We start from the raw sequence: 19,902 nt of genomic DNA on the forward strand, positions 1-19,902 counted from the left end.
CGGCTGCTCTTCTAGAATATCCTTCTGGTGCATATTGCTCAACCTTGCAGTTGTTATCCGCATGTTTGCTTTCACTTAGATTCATTCATACATATAAAAGTATCTATGAAGGCTTACTAAAAGACTATAAGCCAGACAATTACAAATTTTAAAGAATAATAAATATTCAGTTAAAAGATACCAAACCTTGCCTTCCTTTTGTCTCTTTGTAGCAGAGGTTCACTTATATGGATGTTTTTGTTTTCTTCCTGGGCCTGAGATTGACTGCCTTGCCCAGGCTCCCTTACAGGTGGGTGTGGTCACATCACTGAGTTCTGGCCAATGAAATGCAGGCAAAAGTGATGTACGCTACTTCCAGGCCTGGCCCACAGAAGCTTCCCGCACGTGAGCCTCATTCATTTTACCCTCTGCCTATCAATTGAGAAGACTCCAGGGCCCCAGAGGATGACAGAATTTCCACTATTTGGAACAACTGGTTCCTGAAGGAGTTTATGAAGCAGAGCCTCTTCCTCACCAACCCTTGTTAAATTGGGATATGAACAAGAATTAAAATAGTCTCGTCTTAAGTTATTGAGCTTTCAGGGTTTATTTGTTACAACTGAGGCTACTGAATCTAACCTGTATGTTCTTTACCATCTTTGTTTCTGGGGTTTCAATCCCAGAATCTGAACCCATCTGTTTTTACCTGTTGTCAGTAACGGAGCCCCGTATTTATGTTGCTACTCAATTTACTTTTCCTCCATCTATTCATTACCACCTTCATTTAAATGAAAACAAAAAACAACCTACTTTTATGCTGGATAATTTTCTCTTTTACCATTTTCCACACATCTCTACTTCCCAGATCCCCCAGATTGGGTCAAGGTATACTAATTTTTAGCTAGTTTCCCAGTGGTCTTGTATCTTACTGTGCTCACCACTTCCTAGGTGGGTGACCTTGGTAAAGTAGTTTAACCTCTTCAAGACAAGTTTTTTTTTGCATTGAGATAAAAACACCTTATCTCAGAAGTATCTTGTCAAAAGTAAATGAACATCAGTTACCTCAATTACAAAATGATAATACTAAAATAGATCCCATATGTTTTAACGTAAGTACATATCAAGTGGTTATTAATACATCACTATTTTCAAAAACATGAACTTTGGCAAAATGTAGGCATTCCATAAATATTTCTTCCCTCTCCCTGTCTTCCTTATCCCATTACCTTCTATTAGTACCTTCTATTAGTAGCTATATTTGGGCACAAGGATTGAAGAATCTTCTGCATAGTGCTATTTGCTGCCCATGGAAACCTATGACATTCATTCATTCAGTACTCGTCACATGCTAGTGTTAAGGTGGACGAAGGCAAGATGATGTAACTAATGAAACAAGCTGGCATGGGAGTAGGTGGTTGCAGGCCCTGAGGGCAGGAGAAAGCTGAAAAGGAGGACTATAGAGGAAACCTTTAACTGGGTCTCAGTAAAAACTGCAATTGACTGCAGGAGCAGCAGAAACACACAGTGTGCCGGATATACTTGCTGGCACAAGCATACTCTTTTCCTTCTTCCTTGGAATAAAAATATCAGTGAAAATTATTCTATAAATGTGGCCATTATGTTTTACTTCCGCTGATACTGAAGTTCACTATTCCCTGAGGACACAGGTGAAGGTGGAAAGGAGGCAGTGGTCTGGGTAGGTTGGAGACGCCGGCCTGGAATTGAACATTTTCTGTAGGCAGTCTCTCTCTCGGTAATTGAAAATGGGTTCTTTGAAATGCTAGTGATTTAATAATTTTCTTATGAATTAAAAAATAGGCACTCACTCTTTTTTTCTTTATAAAGTAACCATTTAAACCTCATCCAGTGTTGGAAGTATTTCTAGTTTAAATATTTCAAGACTTTTAAAATGAAAAGGTTTAGTATTTAGGGCAAATAGTTCCTCCCTGTTTCACATAACCAGGGCTGAACCTTTGAAGTTCTGGCATTTCCTGGCACAGGGACAACCGCTGCCATGTTTTATAGCTTCATGGAGAGTGAGGTCATCACTAGCAGCAGAGACATTGATGTCTTTCTCTAAGTTATTCACACTCTTCTGTTCTCACATATGCTGATTCTTACCTGACATCTTCTCTTTGCCACGTTCAATTGCTTTTGTTAATTTCATCGATTTGAAAAGAGCAGTTCTACTTTCTGCTTGCCTTTAAGGTTAGGAGGATTGATGTATTTCTTTCATTCCATTCCAGGCAGTTGATGACATTTTCAATAAGTGATCTTACTTTTTTTGTCTCTACTTTTCGTTATAAATACATCTTTGGAATGTATAGGCATAGACACCTGGTTATACTCACGGTACAATATATATGTGTGTGTGTATATACAAAAACACTTATGTACACACATACCCTTTCACACACATGCAAACACACAAAATGCAATGTGTATATACAGCATATATATATATGGGTCTTTAGAATAATATATAAATATATATATTCATAGGTATGCTACTGCTGCAAACATATTTAATATATGTGAACATTTTTAATATATAATCCATTTTCACACATGGTAAAGTATTGAGAAGACAGATGTATATTGAAAATCCCATATATAATGGAATTTATTGGTCAGCTATGACTAATTTCAGTCTGTATCTCAGCACTTAGAAGGTAGGTAAACTTAGTCAAGTAACTCAATCTCTCTAATCCACAGACTCTTCACCAGAAATAATAAAACCTTATCTCATACCATACTTGTGCGATATTTGTGAGGATTAAGTGAGATCAAGGCCCATATTGTTTGTCCTTGCTGTGAGCTTGGAACACAGCAAAGATGAATACATACTACTAATTTATGGACATGTATCCAGGCCTGTTTTTTCCCCATTTTTAATTGTTGTTGAGAGTATTATCAAACTTATGGACTTCATGGGTTTTCTAAAATCATTAAAGTTATCAATATGCTACATTTCTAAATATATTGCTTTTACGTGTCCAAAAACATATAAATTATGACATTTTTCAGCCAAATTATGAATAAGACTTTGATTAAGCATTGGATGTTTCATACAGTTCTAGAACATTCATGTAAATACATTTACATGTCTACACACATATATATACACACATATATCCATAAGTGAAATATATGCATATGTATATAGCACAATTATATGCAATTATAAATGCAAGAGCATACAAATAAAGCCTGTGAATAAAAATTAAATGCATGACAGAAAATTACACTATTTTCCACAACGGTTGCTTAATTGGAGGAAAGACTATGGAACTTCACACGATAGCTGTTTTTCAGGTCTTGTTGTGTCTCAGTACTTACTATACATTTGATCTTAGACAACTCAATATCTCTGAATCTTGTTTTTCTTGAATATAAACTAGAGATAGTAACATCTCTTCTATGTATAATTTACTGGGTTATCTTGGGTTAAATACTTAAACTATCTGAGCCTCAGTCTTCTCATATTTTAACTGAGGTAAAGATTTACCTACAATGTAGGGTTGTTGTGAAGATTAAGGGACATAAGTCATGTTACCATGAGATATAAACTATAATTATTTAAACTTCTGTAGCCACTAAAAATACAGTTGTTACCATATAGGTTCTTATATTTTAAAAAATTCGAAGAAGTTCTTATACTTTAAAATTCTATCTATAATACCATTATATTTATATACAGGTATGTCTTTTGAAATGTGATGTCTAAATAAAAACTTACCATCATTACAACCTTCCACTATCCATCCTAAATGTGCTGTATATACAAGTTAATGTTCAGAAAGTCTTAACTTCCAATATGTGGGGAAATGTACACTTCAAAGGGTATTGTAATGAATATTAATACAAATTTCATAAATGTGTGTATATGTGTATATTATATATATATGAATTTGTCTATTCTTAGTTAATAATTTATTTTGGCAATTTTATGATAATAAACATTTTTTCTGTAAAATCTGCCTATCCTTATTTGTAATAATGAAATCTACCCATTCAGCTTTTCTTCTAGAAATCAGCCCAAGGATGCCATTGGCATCTAGATATGCAATCTGGGAGTAGAACTGCAGTTAGTTCTCTTGGAGTTATTGTTTAGACATATTGGCATGGTCTGTGTGCCACTTTGCATATACAGTAATCTAAAAAAAAATCCAGAAGATATTCTTACCCATTTCCATATGTTACTCTAAGACAGTGTGTATTGTGTTTCAAGTTTTAGATTTATATGTTGATTGACTCTTCCAACAAAATATATCAAATGCCTACCACCTGCCAAACTTTTTGCTAATAATTGGGGAAATTTGGAGAGTAAAATCAGACCCAGTCCATGTCTTTGTAAATCTTCAAGTTAGTATGGGGGTTTATTAATCTGTTTTCATGCTGCCGATAAAGACATACCCGAGACTGGGCAATGTACAAAAGAAAGGTTTATTGTACTTGCAGTTCCACATTGCTGGGAGGCTTCACAATCATGGCAAAAGGAGAAAGGCACATCTCACATGGTGGCAGACAAGAGAAGAGTGCATGGTCAGGGAAACTCCCCTTTTAAAAACCAACAGATATCGTGAGACTTATTCACAGTCACAAGAACAGCACATGAAATACCCACCCACATGATTCAGTCATCTCCCACCAGGTCCCATCCACAACAAGTGGGAATTATGGGAGCTACAAGATGAGATTTCAGTGAGGACACAGAACCAAACAGTATCATTCCACTCCTTGCCTCTCCCAAATCTCATGTCTTCACATTTCAAAACCTTCCCAACAGTCCCCCAAAGTCTTAACTCCAGCATTAACTCAAAAGTCCACAGTCCAATGTCTCATCTGAGACAAGGCAAATCCCTTCCACCTATAAGCCTGTAAAATCAAAAGCAAGTTAGTTACTTCCTCAATACAAAGGGGGAACAGACATTGGGTAAATACAGCCATTCTATGGGAGAAATTGGCCAAAATACAGGGGCTGCAAGCCCCATGCAAGTCCAAAATCCAGCAGAGCAGTCAAATCTTAAAGCTCCAGAATGATCTCCTTTGACTCTATGTCTTGCATCTGGGTCACGCTGATGCAAGAGGTGGGTTCCCTTGGTCTTGGGCAGCTCTGCCCTATGGCTCAGCAGAGAACAGCCTCCCTCCCGGCTGCATTCATGGGCTGATGTAGAGTGTCTGTGGCTTTTCCAAGAACACAGTGCAAGCTGTCAGTGGATCTACCCTTCTGCGGTCTGAAGAATGGTGGCCCTCTTCCCACAGCTTCACTAGGTGGTGCTCCAGTAGGGACTCTGTGAGGGGGCTTCCACCCACATTTCCCTTCCACATTGCTCTAGCAGAGGTTCTCCATGAGAGCCCTGCCCCTTCGACAAACTTCTGCCTGGACATCCAGGCATTTCCATACATCCTCTGAAATCTAGGTGGAGGTTCCCAAACCCAAATTCATGACTTCTGTGCACTCTCTGGCTCAACACCACGTGGAAGCTGCCAAGGCTTGGGGCTTGCACCCTCTGGAGCCACAGCCTGAGCTGTACTTTGTCCCCTTTCAGTCAGGGCTGGAGCAGTTGGGATGCAGGATACCAAGTCCCTTGGCTGCATTAAACAGGGGGACCCTGGCCCCTGCCCATGAAATGACTTTTTCCTCCTAGGCCTCTGGGCCTGTAATGGGAGGGGCTGCTGTAAAGCCCTCTGACATACCTAGAGACATTATGCCCATTGTCTTGGGGATTAACATTTGGCTCCTCATTACTTATGCAAATTTCTGCAGCCAGCTTGAATTTCTCCTCAGAAAATGGGATTTTCTTTTCTATTGCATTGTCAGGCTGCAAATTTTCTGAACTTTTATGCTCTGCTTCCCTTTTAAACATAAGTTTCAATTCTGAACCACATCTTTGTAAATGAATATAACTGAATGCTTTTAAGAGCACCCAAGTCAAATCTCAAACACTTTGCTGCTTAGAAATGTCTTCCACCAGATGCCCTAAATCATCTCTCCCAAGTTCAAAGTTCCACAAATCTCTCAGGTAGGGGTAAAATGCCATCAGTTTCTTTGCTAAAAAGGTGATGGTGACTGATAGCAAGAGTTACCTTTGCTCTAGTTCCCAACAAGTTCCTCATCTCCATCTGAGACTACCTCAGCCTAGATTTCATTGCCCATATCATTATCAGCATTTTGGTCAAAGTCATTCAACAAGTCTCTAGGAAGTTCCAAACTTTCCCACATTTTCCTGTCTTCTTCTGAGCCCTCCAAACTGTTCCAACCTCTTCCTGGTACCCAGTTCCAAAGTTGCTTCCACCTTTTCAGGTATCTTTTCAGCAGTGCCCCACTCTACTGGTACCAATTTACTGTATTAGTCCATTTGCACACTGCCAATAAAGACATACACGAGACTGGGCAATTTACAAAATAAAGAGGTTTATTGGACTTACATTTCCATGTGGCTGGGGAGGCCTCACATTCATGGCAAGAGGGGAAAGGCACCTCTCACATGGATGGCAGACAAGAGAAGAGTGCTTGTGCAGGGAAACTCCCCTTTTTAAAACCATCAGATTTCGTGAGACTTATTCACTATCATGAGAGTAGCACAGGAAAGACCCACCCCCATGATTCAATTATCTCCCACTGCATCCCTCCCACAACATGTGGGAATTATGGGAGCTACAAGATGAGATTTGGGTGGGGACACAGAGCCAAACCATATCAGGGGTAAGGGGATGTCACTGATATTAATCAAATAATTTGCAAGACCATATGTAATTACAAATGTACTATGTGCTAGGAAGGAAAAGTGAGAGTCAGAGATGTTTAAGTAGTAAAAATCAACTGGGTTTGCTACAAGATTTAAGTTGCAAATAAATGAAAGAAATTAGGGTATAAAATATGACTTTTGGTTTTCTGGTTTTAGCAACTAGATGGAGAATATTGTCTGAGAAAATCTCACAGAGAACCAAATTTGAGGTTAGAGGTGGGTGACACTCTGATCAGGACATGTTGGATTTAAGGTTCCTTGGAAATAGCCATAAGAAACTATCAAGTAGGCAGTTGTCTGAAAACCTTTCTCAGAACTGCTTAGTTGTGTGTTCATCAGTGTCCCTTTGGCATATTCCTCCTCTTCCCCAAATCCTGTATTTCAGACACAACAGGAAAAGGGTTTGGATCCATCTACTGCAGCAAGAAGTGGGTGCATGCAGCCAAAGGGCCACTGTCATCTTCAAAATGGACCTGCTGGCCTTAACATTGCAAGGGCTTGAATCTTGTGTACTTTCTCTTGCTGTAAGTAAATACTCTAGCACCCGAACTTGGAGTGCATGTTATCTGTTTTCAGGAACTTTGAATCATTTACTGATCTCTTCCTAGTTGGGCTTTATCTGCCTTTTAACATGGGCTGCACCTATGTGAAATTCTATCCTGCAGCACAACCTGGCCACCTTGTGAAACAGACAAAAAGTTAACTGCATATTGAACTAATATTTGTAATAAAACATGATTTTAAATAATTACGATGTATATTGCCCTGATGGCCTCAATTCTTTACCACTCCCTGCATTCACACACATTGGCAGTGCTGTCTTACTTTGCTTCTTTGAGTATAAGACTTGCTTTGGCCATTAGAATGAGGCAGCAGTAAACTGTGTGCCAGTTCTGAGCCTAGTGTGTCACCCCTCTTCTCCTTTACTTCTTCTATTGCCATGAAAAGAGCATGCTCAGAATAGCTCACAGGTCACAAGAGGATGATGAAATTACCTAGGGTAGAGCTGTCTCAGGTAAGGTCCCCCAACCAAGCAGAGCCTAGAACACAGTTCCCAGCAGACATGCTGATGCTTGTGTGAGGCCCACAAAGACCAGCAGAACTACCCAGTTGATTTGGGGAGATGCATCTTTAGCGTCTTTAAGTAAAAGTGTAGGTGATAATGCTGCAGTACAACACCACCAACAATAATAATAATAAAGAGAGGAATAGGCCACTTCTGTAGGTTCAGAGGAATCCGCTGTTTTAATATTTTTGGTTGTATCAGCCAACATATAACCATCCACATTCAAAATCCCATTTTTTCCCAAAAAAGTCCCTGACTGTTAGGGAGTTTAACTTTCCATGGAGCTCAGCCACTCTTACTTTTAATTGTTGATTTAATTACTCGTCTTTTTGTTAATTTTTTTCTCAGCATTTAGCAATGACTTCCGAGTTCCACTTTCTTCGTAATCACTATTTTCCCTACATGTCTCAGATATTTGATACATGGTACCAGCCAGGCATTTGCTTCACCCAGTAAAGTCATGCTAGTGTACCACTGCTGAGAATTTTAACAATTGCACTGCCACCTTGTGCCCATTGCCAGCCAGGCAGAAAAGAATTCAGCTCCAAGATACCATTCCTGTCTCTGCTTTTTGGGTCACTCCTAATACCAGTTGATCCAGGTTGGGTTATCCAAGAAGGAGATTCTGAGCCAGAGATTAATGTGTCGGAGGTTTATCAGAGCATGCTGTTGGTCCCAAGGGAAAGAAAGGGAAGGGAAAGAAGCATGACTGGACAGAAGCTGACCTGAGATGCACTCTCAAGGGAGGCCTCAGTCAATTCTACAGGGAGTTTTGAGCTGGAGCGAGAGTGAGCCTTAAGAGTTGTGCTGAGTTGTCCTTCCATTGATAAAAAACAAAAACAGTCCACTTTGGAAAGTCAGTGATTTTAGCTAAAGCAATCTTGGCAGAGAGCTGACAGTTAATGCCCTTCTGGGGCCAGCACTTCGATCATTTGTGGAAGTAAATCATTCCTGAAGAGGAATCTTGATTGTGTATCATAGAATCCGCAATCACTTAATTGCAACTAAGTAAATTATGATAAAGTGAAGACTGATTATTTAAACCTAAAACACTTTTCCACCTGTTTACTATTATTCTGCTGTCTTCCAATGTAACAAGACTCGGTGGCTATCCATTTTCTTGGGTTTCCTACATTCATAAGCATTAACCATACTGGGTTATTTCGTTTTATGTTTTGAATGCCTCTTTCTTGTCTGAGAGGTTTACACAAAAAATACCATAATTTATCTATTGTTTTCTTAATCACTCTTCCAATGCATTCAAATGGTCCCATAAATGTTTGTGGAATGGCTGTTGACTGGGTGATGCCATAGTATTTATTTGTCAGCCTTTCTATCCATTTTCCATCCATTTTATTTTCTATAAATTGGTACTATGTTGAGGAAAATGACCACTTTGTAGATATTCTAGGTTATCTTCCCTCTGCCACTTCATTTGCATACAAACATATAAAGTTTTAAAATTTCTCATAGTATCTTTTGGGAAAAACATCCACAGTAAATGTCAGATAGCTTAAATTAGACTTTTAAAGGACTCCATCATTGTTAAGGTTAAATTATTTTTAGACTATATTTACCAAAAAATATTTCATGTCTTCTATTAATTTCTAGAGGGTTGAAGCTTAGTACTCTTCAGCACTTCTCATATGTTCTCATGGCTCTTATTTTGAATATAAATATTGTATCTGTTGCCTGTTTCTGATCTCCATTACAATTGATGTTTTTAACCTAAGATTTCATATTATCGTTAATACCTTCAGAATTCAAAACTTTTACATTAGACTTAGAAATCACTCTCAGTTCTCAGTAACATTTCCAAGAAGAACAAAATGTATTGCACTTCTCTTTTACTTTAACATCTGTGATTATCTCTCTATAAGTTCATTTTCTTGGCAATGAAAAAATTTTCCATTTCCCAATTGGATAGTAACCAGTAGTCAGTAACTATCAAAACACAGCAGAGAAAGTATTGTTTTTCTATTTTTCAGTTTCTTGAAAAATTAATGTGTCTTTAGAAATTATTCTAGAGATGTTTATAGAAAATTGTTAGTTTGGGAGAAAATATTCCCAATGCATAAAATGGTTGTGCATTAGGGAATGTGTGGTAACTTTGCATTTGTTAGTTTTATTGTAATTTGAGAAAACCATTGTCCCAATCCAAAGAACACATTGCTGTGAGAAAACCATTGTCCCAATCCAAAGAATGTATTGCCCAGAGCCCCAAATCTGTTGGAAGGATTGATTGTGTGGAAGCTGCAAAAAGGACAATTCAGCACAATTTTCTGGGAAATAGAACATTTTTACAAGATTCATTGGAAGGTCCAGTTTTGATTAAATAATGCAAAACCCCTTACATGCTATGCTCTGACGGCACACAGCCTCCGGTGGAACAGCTTTTGGTCAATCACGGATCCATCTTCATTCCTTTATAACAGAATTTTGTTTATGGAAATATTAGTTTTTACAACATAAATTTATGTATTACATAGTTCTGTGATGTAAATCCCAAGTAAAGATTATGGGAAGTTGTTAAAAAACATTAATAGCCAAGTATTTTTTTAAAAACCCTAAAGATTAAACCTGGTTACTACCAGTTACGGGCTGAATTGCGTTCCCCACAAATTCATATGGTGAAATCCTAAGCCACTGCACTTCAGAATGCAGCTGTTTATGGAGATAGGGTCTTTCAAGAAGTAATTAAAGTAAAATGAGGTCATGAGGCTAGGCCCTACTCCAATATGAGTTGGAACGTTGTAAGAAGAAACTGGAACATAGACACATATAGAGGAAGACCATGTGAAGACACAGAAAGAAGATGACCATCTACAAGTCAAGTAGAGAGGCCTCAGAAGAAACCAAGCTGGCTGACACCTTGATATCAGACTTTTCTAACTTCCAGAATTGTGAGAAAATAAATTTCTGTTTAGTCACTCAGTCTGTGGTACTTAGTTATGGAAACTGTAGAAAAACAATACACTGATTGCAACAATAAGAAAACTTCACTGAATTTTTGATTTGTGTGTTTAGCTACATTTTAGTTCTTAAAGCTTGCTATTTAGCTGCAAGATTTTGTTATAATTAGAGCGAAATCATTACTAAATAAAATTGTGTTTGCATATTTGAATTTGTAAACACCTACATGTTATTCAAGAAAGGTGATGCAGCCAATAATTATAATACAATGCCCCTTTCTGATGAAAAATTTTTAAAAAAAGTTTTCTGGAAAGAAAATATGGTACATATACACAATGGAGTAATATTTAGCCATAAAAAAGCATGATATCCAGTCATTTGCAACAACATGGATGGAACTGGAGGTCATGATGTTAAGTGAAATAAGCCAGGCACAGAAAGACAAATATCACACGTTCTCACTTATTTGTGGGATCTAAAAATCAAACAATTGAACTTACTGATAAAGAGAGTAGAAGATAGTTACCAGAGGCTGGGAAGGGTAGTGGGGGGAAAGGAGGATGATTAATGGGTATGAAAAATTAGAAAAAATGAATAAGACCTATTATTTGATAGTACAATGGGGTGACTATAGTCAATAATAACTTAACTGTACATTTTAAAATAATTTAAGGAGTATAATTGGATTATTTGAAACTCTATGGATAAATACTTAAGGGGATGGATATGCCATTTTTCGTGATGTGTTTATTTCACGTTGCATGCCAATATCAAAACATCTCATGTACCGCATAAATATATACAGACCTACTATGTACCCACACAATTTTTTTTTAAAGATGAGGGCACAAAATTGCTTCTTGATTAAATGAAAAATCAGAACAATCGTTATTTTCATTGTTTTCCCTGGTGTGCACATCAGCTACTTTTAATCTTAAATTTTACCATAACTGAACAGAGAACTAGGCTACCAAGATTAAGAGGCAAGAATCCAACAAGAGGAATTTTGTAAAGCAAGAGTACATTCTTTATAAGGATCACTGACACTAAGAAACTATACTATACAGTAAGATACTATCTCATGAGTTTTCACGAATTATTTCTTTCTCCATGGAAACTATTGTGTTATCTCAGCATAAATGATTATAGAAATAATGCTGTGTCATGCAGAATATTTGAAGGGTAGTGTAAAGTGCAATAATTCATTTTAAACAAAAAATTTGCTGTTGTAGCTCTGGCCATTTCCTTGCCAGACTTTCATAGTATTTCATTTAATTGGGTAAAAGTATATGTTATGAACTGAATTGTGTTCCCACAAAGCTCATATGTTGAAGCCCTGAGCCCCAATGTGACTGTATTTGGAAACATATTCATTAAAAAGGCAAGTAAGGTTAAATGAAGTCCAATGAGTGGTTCCTAGTCCAAAAGGACTGGTACTCTTATAAGAAGAGAAAGAGACACCAGGAGCATGAGTGCACAGAGGAAAGACCATGTGTGGACCTCAACAAGGTGACCATTGGCAAACCAAGGAGAGAGGTCTCAGGAGAAACCAACCCTGCCTTCAACTTGACCCTGTACTTCCAGCTTTCTGAACTGTGAGAAAATATATTTTTGTTACTTAAGCTACCCAGTCTGTGATATTTAATTATGGAAGCCCTAGGGAACTAATGCAATGTAGGTCTTAGATATCTATTAAGAACATGCTAGCAAGAGGGAATTTGTAAGTCTTTCTAAAAAGAAATAGTTTTCAACACTGCATTTTGGTTTTATACTTATAGAATGTCAATGGTTTGTGTTTATGTAGGAGAATATGGGATAAGGCCCGTTTCATATATGTACACTCCAAATTTATGCAAAGCCACTTATTTATGCTCATTTTTTTTCAGAATCATAAAATTTATTTGAGGAAGAACAAAGGCAGTAGAAAATTTAGAAGCCAAATTTTAAAGGAATATGTTTTCATGACAGAAAAACTTAATATTCATCAAATATGATAAGAAGAAAACCTGACAAACTGTAGTGATACGATTGTTATACTTATCAATTACACAGAGTAAGCAATACAAATGTAATGTGCATAATTTAAGTAATGTCTATAACCTTTCTAGTTAATTTCTGAGTATGGACTTCACATTATTATGGAGGAAAATCAGCATTGTTCATTAAATGTTTATAGATACATTCTGTGATAATTTAATATAGGTAATTATTTCAAGAACAATAACCCTCATATCTTTAAAATGTAGATATGAGGGTTATGCTTTCTAATAATACTGTGCCTTCAGTTTACTATTTTATTTTTTCCAGCATTATTTTAGTGTGTGTGGTAAATACTTGCCTCAAGACAAATACTTCCCAAGTCATAAAGAATATATGTACTTAGAATGACAGTATATATCGAAAAAAGTTACAGAAGTATTTTGGTTTGCACCTCAGGTCATTCAATTTTATTTCAGAGGAAATTACAGAGAAGGTATAATAATTGTGACAAGTATCAGCAGTATAAAAATCACACCCATGATGTTTTATAGGAAAACAGAACAATATGCTAAAGTGCCATTTGAATGGAAAACATATCCATAGTGTTTCACCTCTTCATTCCATTTAAAACAAAAGTAGATGTAAATAAATTATGAAAAAAATGACAAGGTGTAATACAAGAAATATCCCATTGAGACAGACATGAGATTTCTGAACATGTTTACATCAAGTTCCTCAAAAGGGTATCCAAATTCATAAAATCTTATTTCAGAACATCAAAATCTCTCAGTGCCTAAGTGTGGACGGTCAGTGGCCGAGATATTTTACTCAGTGTCACTGTAGCACCTATTTCTTTTAATCTGCTCTTCCACCGTGAGTTGTTCTGACTGCACCTCCACTCTGGGAAACAAAGGCTTAGCTGGACATTCATGGCTCAGGGCATCAAAACCTGTGTTTCCATTATTGTGGGCAGCTTCTTTTGTTTCACCATGCCAATGTTTAACATCCTTTCCAAATTCCCTTAAATCCAAGCATGGCATATTTTTAATTTGATCTACAGAATCTATTAAATCACAATCGAAAATGTTCTCATTTTTCTTGGTAAATGCAGTGATTTTCACAGTGTTAGAAAAGATAAAGTGTAAATTTTTGTTCTTTGAACGGCTTCCTTTAATGTTTAAGAGATTTGTATCAGGAAAGATGATTGAATTTCCCCCCTTTACCATAAGGCCCCTGCTGAGGCTTGGTTTTGGAGCAGGCTGCACAGGACTGCCAGCAGCTGCTCTGTCAGTCTGTTTCTTCAGAGCCATTCCTAGTACATTCCTCGAGTAAGTCTTCTCAGATTCAAATATATCAAGTAACTCTGAGATTCTAGATGTATTTTCTAACTTCTTGATTTGATATTCATTTGCAGTGTCATTTGCTTCACTCGACAAGGGTAATAGATCAGGAAATTCTAAAATAGATGTCTTCTGCCTGCAATTATTCAGATATGAGACTGCTACATAATTGTTATTATTATTCTTATTCAAATTCTCTTTATGATTTTCTGGCATCACCTCATCATCAGTGTTAGTAACCTGTAAAACTTCTGCACCATTAGTTTGGTTAGTTTTTTCATTTTTCTCCTTTTCAGCACTCTGCACAACCACATTATTGTTGTCATTAAGATCCATTTCACTTTTCCTGTTACTCTTTGTATCTTCAGCTTCACTCAGCCTATCTTGCACATTCTTCCTTCCTTCCTTCTTTTCATCTTTTCTTACTTCATGCATTTTCATTTCTTTGATTCCTATAACATCTTCTTTCTGACAAACATGGGTGGACTGTAGATAAGGCTGCAAAAAAGGAAGGTGATCTTCTCCTTGTCCTTTATTTTCTGGAGTTCTAACATCTTCTAGCAGAGATTCACTTTTAAATTCAGGGGATAGAGGGGTTGTCATTTCAGGGGGCCATTTAGGTTTACTCATTCTGAGCTCTTCCTCAAAGGGAAAGGTTTTCTTAGGGATCTCCTTGGAAGGAGGCCAAATGACTTTTAATTTTCCCCTTTCCCCTAATTTTCTCAAATCATTCCTTTGCCCTTCACTGTCACCAGCATCTAAATGTTCATTACGATCTCCAGGTACAAGGGTGTTTTCTGCAGTATTTTTACACACATTTGGTTCTTCATTAGGAATAAAGTCCACTGATCTGCTTTGGTTTTTGCAGTTCCATCTATCTTTATGCTGCTTGTGTCCAAAACCTTCATCATAATTTCCTTTAGATTTGAAAAGTTGTTTAAAGTGAGGTTTGCAGTATATTTGTCCATGAAGTGATGCATAATTTCCCAAACTGCCAAAAAGAAAAGAACACTTAGCACTTTGTATTTATTGTAAATTCATAGGGAATTGGGGATTATTTCAATAAGTTACAGACTAGTACACTTAAGTTACTAGCAATGGGAATGATGCTATTAGTTGAACATTTCTGTTAGATAATATTACCACCAATACTTTGTATGGTGTATGTCTTGCAGTGTTTAAAATTTTACTTTGTGTGTCAGGTAATGGCATAATAGGTATTATAGGGTAATGCACATATAGTTATAGACGGTGCAGAATGATAGGACTGAACTCATGCTAATTCAATGATTTATGTGAGGGGTTGTAATTTCCAATAAATCCTGAGTAGCAAACACATACAAATCAACTATATGAGCTTCTTTGTTAACTGGATTTTGAATGAGCTGGAAGGCGTGCCTAACAATTGCTTATGTGGCTTCTTTAAGGCAATTAACAAATCGAGTGATTTACAATTAAAATGAACTCTAGTCAGAGGCAGGAGCATAGTTTTGAATATCTATGAATCTACACATAAAAACAGATACATCAACAAAATAGCAAAACTTAAAACCCATGAGTAACATTTACAACACAATGAAGTGACAAGGTAGCCCCCTCAGCTTCAATATACAAAGAACTAAGGAGAAAACACCAACAGACACAAGACTGGCATGATGGTCTCATCTGTATTGGTGATAGCAGAGGGAGCAAGGAAGATGTCTGATGGACCTGAAAATATGAGATCACAAAATAACCAACTAATATTTCCTGGAAAGTATCACATGCCAATCAGAGAACAGCAGCTGAAACTGCAAGGAGGTTTGTCCTCTCCAATAGACAATGAGGCTAGTGAGGTTGAACTCTCAAGGCTGGGCTCCCCTTTTAAACAGAATCCCAAAGTGAGAAAAAATAGGAGAGTGGAATCAAGATTGAGCAGGATAATGATTACAGAAATGAAAGAGAAGGTTCTGATAAATATGGAGAAGAGCAGCCAAGCCAGGGAATTCTAGAAATCAAGCTGCCTTATTTTCATGGTCAGTATATGAAAACTAAAAGAGGTAGCTCTGTGAAGTTAGAAAAACCATCCTGATTTTCATCCTTCTAAGGTTTTGGAAAACTAATTTTACATAAAAATGAGCAACAGAAATGTAACAAGGTAAATAATATACGAAGTTACTAAAAGAAAATAAAAGTGCAAAGGGCATTATAATATCCCTGTAGATAATGAAAACATGCCAGAAAAACATGCTCTAAAAATATATCAAGAATGTAACCTATGACTTCAAAATGAGTTAAAAGACATTAAGAACATGATAAAAGACCTGAAAGAACATCATGAATCAGAATTTAAAATCTCATAAGTCAGGTGCCAGAAATCAGGAAAAAATAGAAATGAAAGATAAAAATATCAGCAACAAAACTAAACTAAAAGAAATACAAGAGCAAATAAACACAATAAAAAGTGACTTAAGAGAAACAGAATGAAAACATAACCTTTTCAACAATCAGAAAGAAAGAAAGAAATATAAGAAGAATTTGAGAGAAAGAGACAGATATTAAAAATAGGCAAAAAACATTCAAGGTATAGATAATAGGAATTCCTGAAGAAAAAAATTATACAATGAAACAGATTAAATATTAAATAGTTATAATTAAAACAAACTCTTGCATACAAAAAGTATGCAACAACATATGGAAAGAGCACACTGGGTAACTGACACTAGTGAAGAATAACCAATGCCAAGAACTAGTCTAGTAAAATTGCTAGATTTTAAATAATAAAAAGAAAAAAGGCTGGGCACGGTGGCTCATGCCTGTAATCCTAGCACTTTGGGAGGCTGAGGCGGGTGGATCATGATGTTAGGAGATTGAGACCATCCTTGCCAACACGGTGAAACCGCGTCTCTACTAAAAATACAAAAAATTAGCTGGGTGTGGTGGCGGGCGCCTGTAGTCCCAGCTACTCGGGAGGCTGAGGCAGGAGAATGGCATGAACCCGGGAGGTGGAGCTTGCAGTAAGCCGAGATCGCACTACTGCACTCCAGCCTCGGCGACAGAGCGAGACTCCGTCTCAAAAAAAAAAAAGAAAAAAATCCATGGGTATCTTTAAGAAAAAATATAGGTCTTATAAGGAACAGAAAATTAGATTGTTATCAGGCTATTCCAATACTTTATTCCAGAAGAAAATAAAATAATGTATCAAATAATACAATGAAAAAAAGTGTAAGCCAAAGATTTTAATTTCAGCAAAACTGACTTTTTGTTATAAAGGTCACAGACAAATTGTTATCAGCATGTAAGAATTCAGTGAATACTGTTTCCATGAGAGCTTTTTTTGAAGAGTCCACTAGAAACCAAGCTTTAATATCAGAACAACTGCAGAAACATCAAGGTAAGCATTGGTTGGTGGGCATTAATATCTTGCAACCAGAAAACTCAGATGAAATTAGAGCAAAAAGGGACATAACATGGTATGTAGTGGCTATATGATCTGAAATTGAAGATGTGGTACAATAATTTATAAAATGAGGAGGGAAAATGTAATTTTTAAATGTTTTGATAATGAAATTAGTGGTGCTAACAGATGTATCATCGAGAAAAGTATATAGCTTAAGAGGTATTTATGGGGCAGAAATTGCAGGACTTGGTGATGGCTTGAATGTAGGGAATGAAGGAGAGGAAGGAGTCAAAGATAACTTCATGCTTTGGTCACTGAGTTAATGTTAATGTCATTCACTGATACAGTAGCATAAAGACTGTACAATTAAAGAAGGAATTTAGATAGAAGAAAATGGGGCATATTGAGTTTGCTGTACTTATGAGAAATCTCGTTGGAGAAGTGTATCAGTCATTGAGACATACGCATCTGATGCATGGAGAGATTTGGCCTAGCAGTACAGACTTCAGAGTCATTACCACATAGATTATTTAAATAATGGCAGTGGATGTGATTCACTAGAAAGAAGAGAAACATTGAGAAGAATAAATTCCCATAACATAATTGTGAGGACCTCTTACATCTCAGTAATGGACAGAGAGTCCCCCACACAGGTGCCTGAGAAGGAGCACCCAAAGAGTAGGGGGAAAGCCATTATACTCTGTTGTCATGGAAACCAAAGGAAAAGAATGTTGCCATGAGGGTGTTAGACATTGTCAATTAAAGTCAGAAAAAATATAGTCTGAGAGATGCATATTAGATTTAGCAAAAAAAAAAAAAAAATCAATTTTAGCATCTCAGACTAGAGTCACACCAAATGTCACATTCAGTTAAATGCATTTACTTCAAGAGTTTTGGAAAATGAATGCATTTTAACTGTGTGGATAGGGTGTTTCTGTTTGCTCCAGAGAAAAAACAGAGTTTTTCTCTTACCTGTCACTGATATTTTTTCTAAATTTCAATTTCATTTTTAAAAATTTAGTCTAGCTCAAAGACAGGTAAATTCAAACCTACCCACCACTTGTTTTGGTATATGAAGTTTTATTGAAACACAGCCAAGCCATTTATTTACAACCACACCCATTTGTTTAGTTATCTGTGGCTGCTCTTGCACGCTAATAGAAAGTGAGTAGTGACAGAAGCAGTATGGCCTACAAAGCCAAAATTACTTATGATCTAGCTCTTAACAGAAAATGTTTGCTACCTCCTGATCTAGAGTCTAGACTTTAGACTAACACACTAACTTAAAAATCTTGATTTGCAGAGTAACTCTTAATTTTATTCATCTGTGTGATTTTTGTGTTCGGACAAAAGGGATCCTTTAGATTTGATTAGAAAAGTAAAATTCCTAAGGAAAAAGGTCACAGAAATACCTAACAGAACATGAGCAAATCCCTCTGTGTGGTTGTGTTAACCGATGCAGCAGCAAGATCTGGAAAAATGTGCATCTTCCTAGAGATACGAGGTTATACGTATACTGCAGTCTCCTAGAATATCTGTGGCAAAGACAATTAAACATTTTACCTCAGTTTACTGTTGCAATGGTGGCATCGGAAGCAGGCCTTATGAAAATTCTGCTTGTCTGCCACTAGGCACTCCATTGGATAAACTGTCTTTTGACAAAGTATACATATTTCCTTGTCTTGGAGCAGCAGTTTCTAAAATTAAAATTTAAAAAGGCTTCTGTAGTGTTATCTTCAATCATATCGTAAAAACATAATAAAACAAAACAACATATTAACTGGCCATGCAGTTAAAGTGGAAAGCTCTAAGACTATTGTCCTTATGGTGCTTCTCTGCACAGAGACTAACCTATCATCAGGTTTAAGGGTCTGGTAGGATAGTCTACATTACTCCAGTGCCTCTACCATTTATAGATTGTATGAGTAGACATTTATAATTTAAAAAGCATACATGAGTAAAATATGTTCATTAGATACATAAGCACATTAAAAAGATATATATGTGCATATATGTGAGTATATAATGTAAGTCTATATATAATACTCAGCAATGGGTAACTCTGAGAGAACTTATCATTCTAGATAATTGAGTTTTCCCTATATATAAAGGCTTGTACCTAACCTGGTCAAAAGTTTTTACTTCTTAAAACATTTTAGATAGATCTTTCTAAAATATATACATACATTTTTTAAGCCAAGGACATTGTATTTGCTTCAATATTTTCTTGATGACTTACAGTTGACTGTAAGATACCAACTCTTAACTGTAATGCAATGAGACTCCTGAATACATTAAAATGCTCAGAGTCATTTGTCCTCAATCTAACTGGCTTTAGATTGTGGAGCTTTCTGGATTCTCGCATCTGCTTATATAGTTTTCCTACATCTTTTCTTGCTCCTCTAAAGCACCTATGCTCACTTCTTATGCCTTTCATGTAAATGTTAACCCCTATGAATAACAGTGGTTCTATTACTAACCAGTGTTTGTATA

The 19,902-nt window shown here is 36.6% G+C and overlaps 1 protein-coding gene across 4 annotated transcripts in view; it reads right to left on the reverse strand.

The window, feature by feature from the left end:
- Positions 1–13,128: 13,128 nt before the first annotated feature.
- The window catches only part of XIRP2 (xin actin binding repeat containing 2), a 595,003-nt gene continuing 588,229 nt past the window's right edge, over positions 13,129–19,902 (reverse strand). For 2 of the 4 annotated variants that reach the window (XM_050752816.1, XM_050752815.1), the window contains exon 8: positions 18,979–19,106. In XM_050752816.1, the coding sequence (XP_050608773.1) occupies positions 19,012–19,106 (95 nt within the window). In that variant the 3' untranslated portion in view covers positions 18,979–19,011. Of the gene's footprint in view, positions 15,022–18,972; positions 19,107–19,902 lie in introns of those variants that run through there. The other 2 variants (XM_050752819.1, XM_050752814.1) reach the window with 2 other exon arrangements.

Source organism: Macaca thibetana, chromosome 12 (assembly GCF_024542745.1).
Source record: "Macaca thibetana thibetana isolate TM-01 chromosome 12, ASM2454274v1, whole genome shotgun sequence".
In the NCBI taxonomy this organism is placed as follows: domain Eukaryota; kingdom Metazoa; phylum Chordata; class Mammalia; order Primates; family Cercopithecidae; genus Macaca; species Macaca thibetana.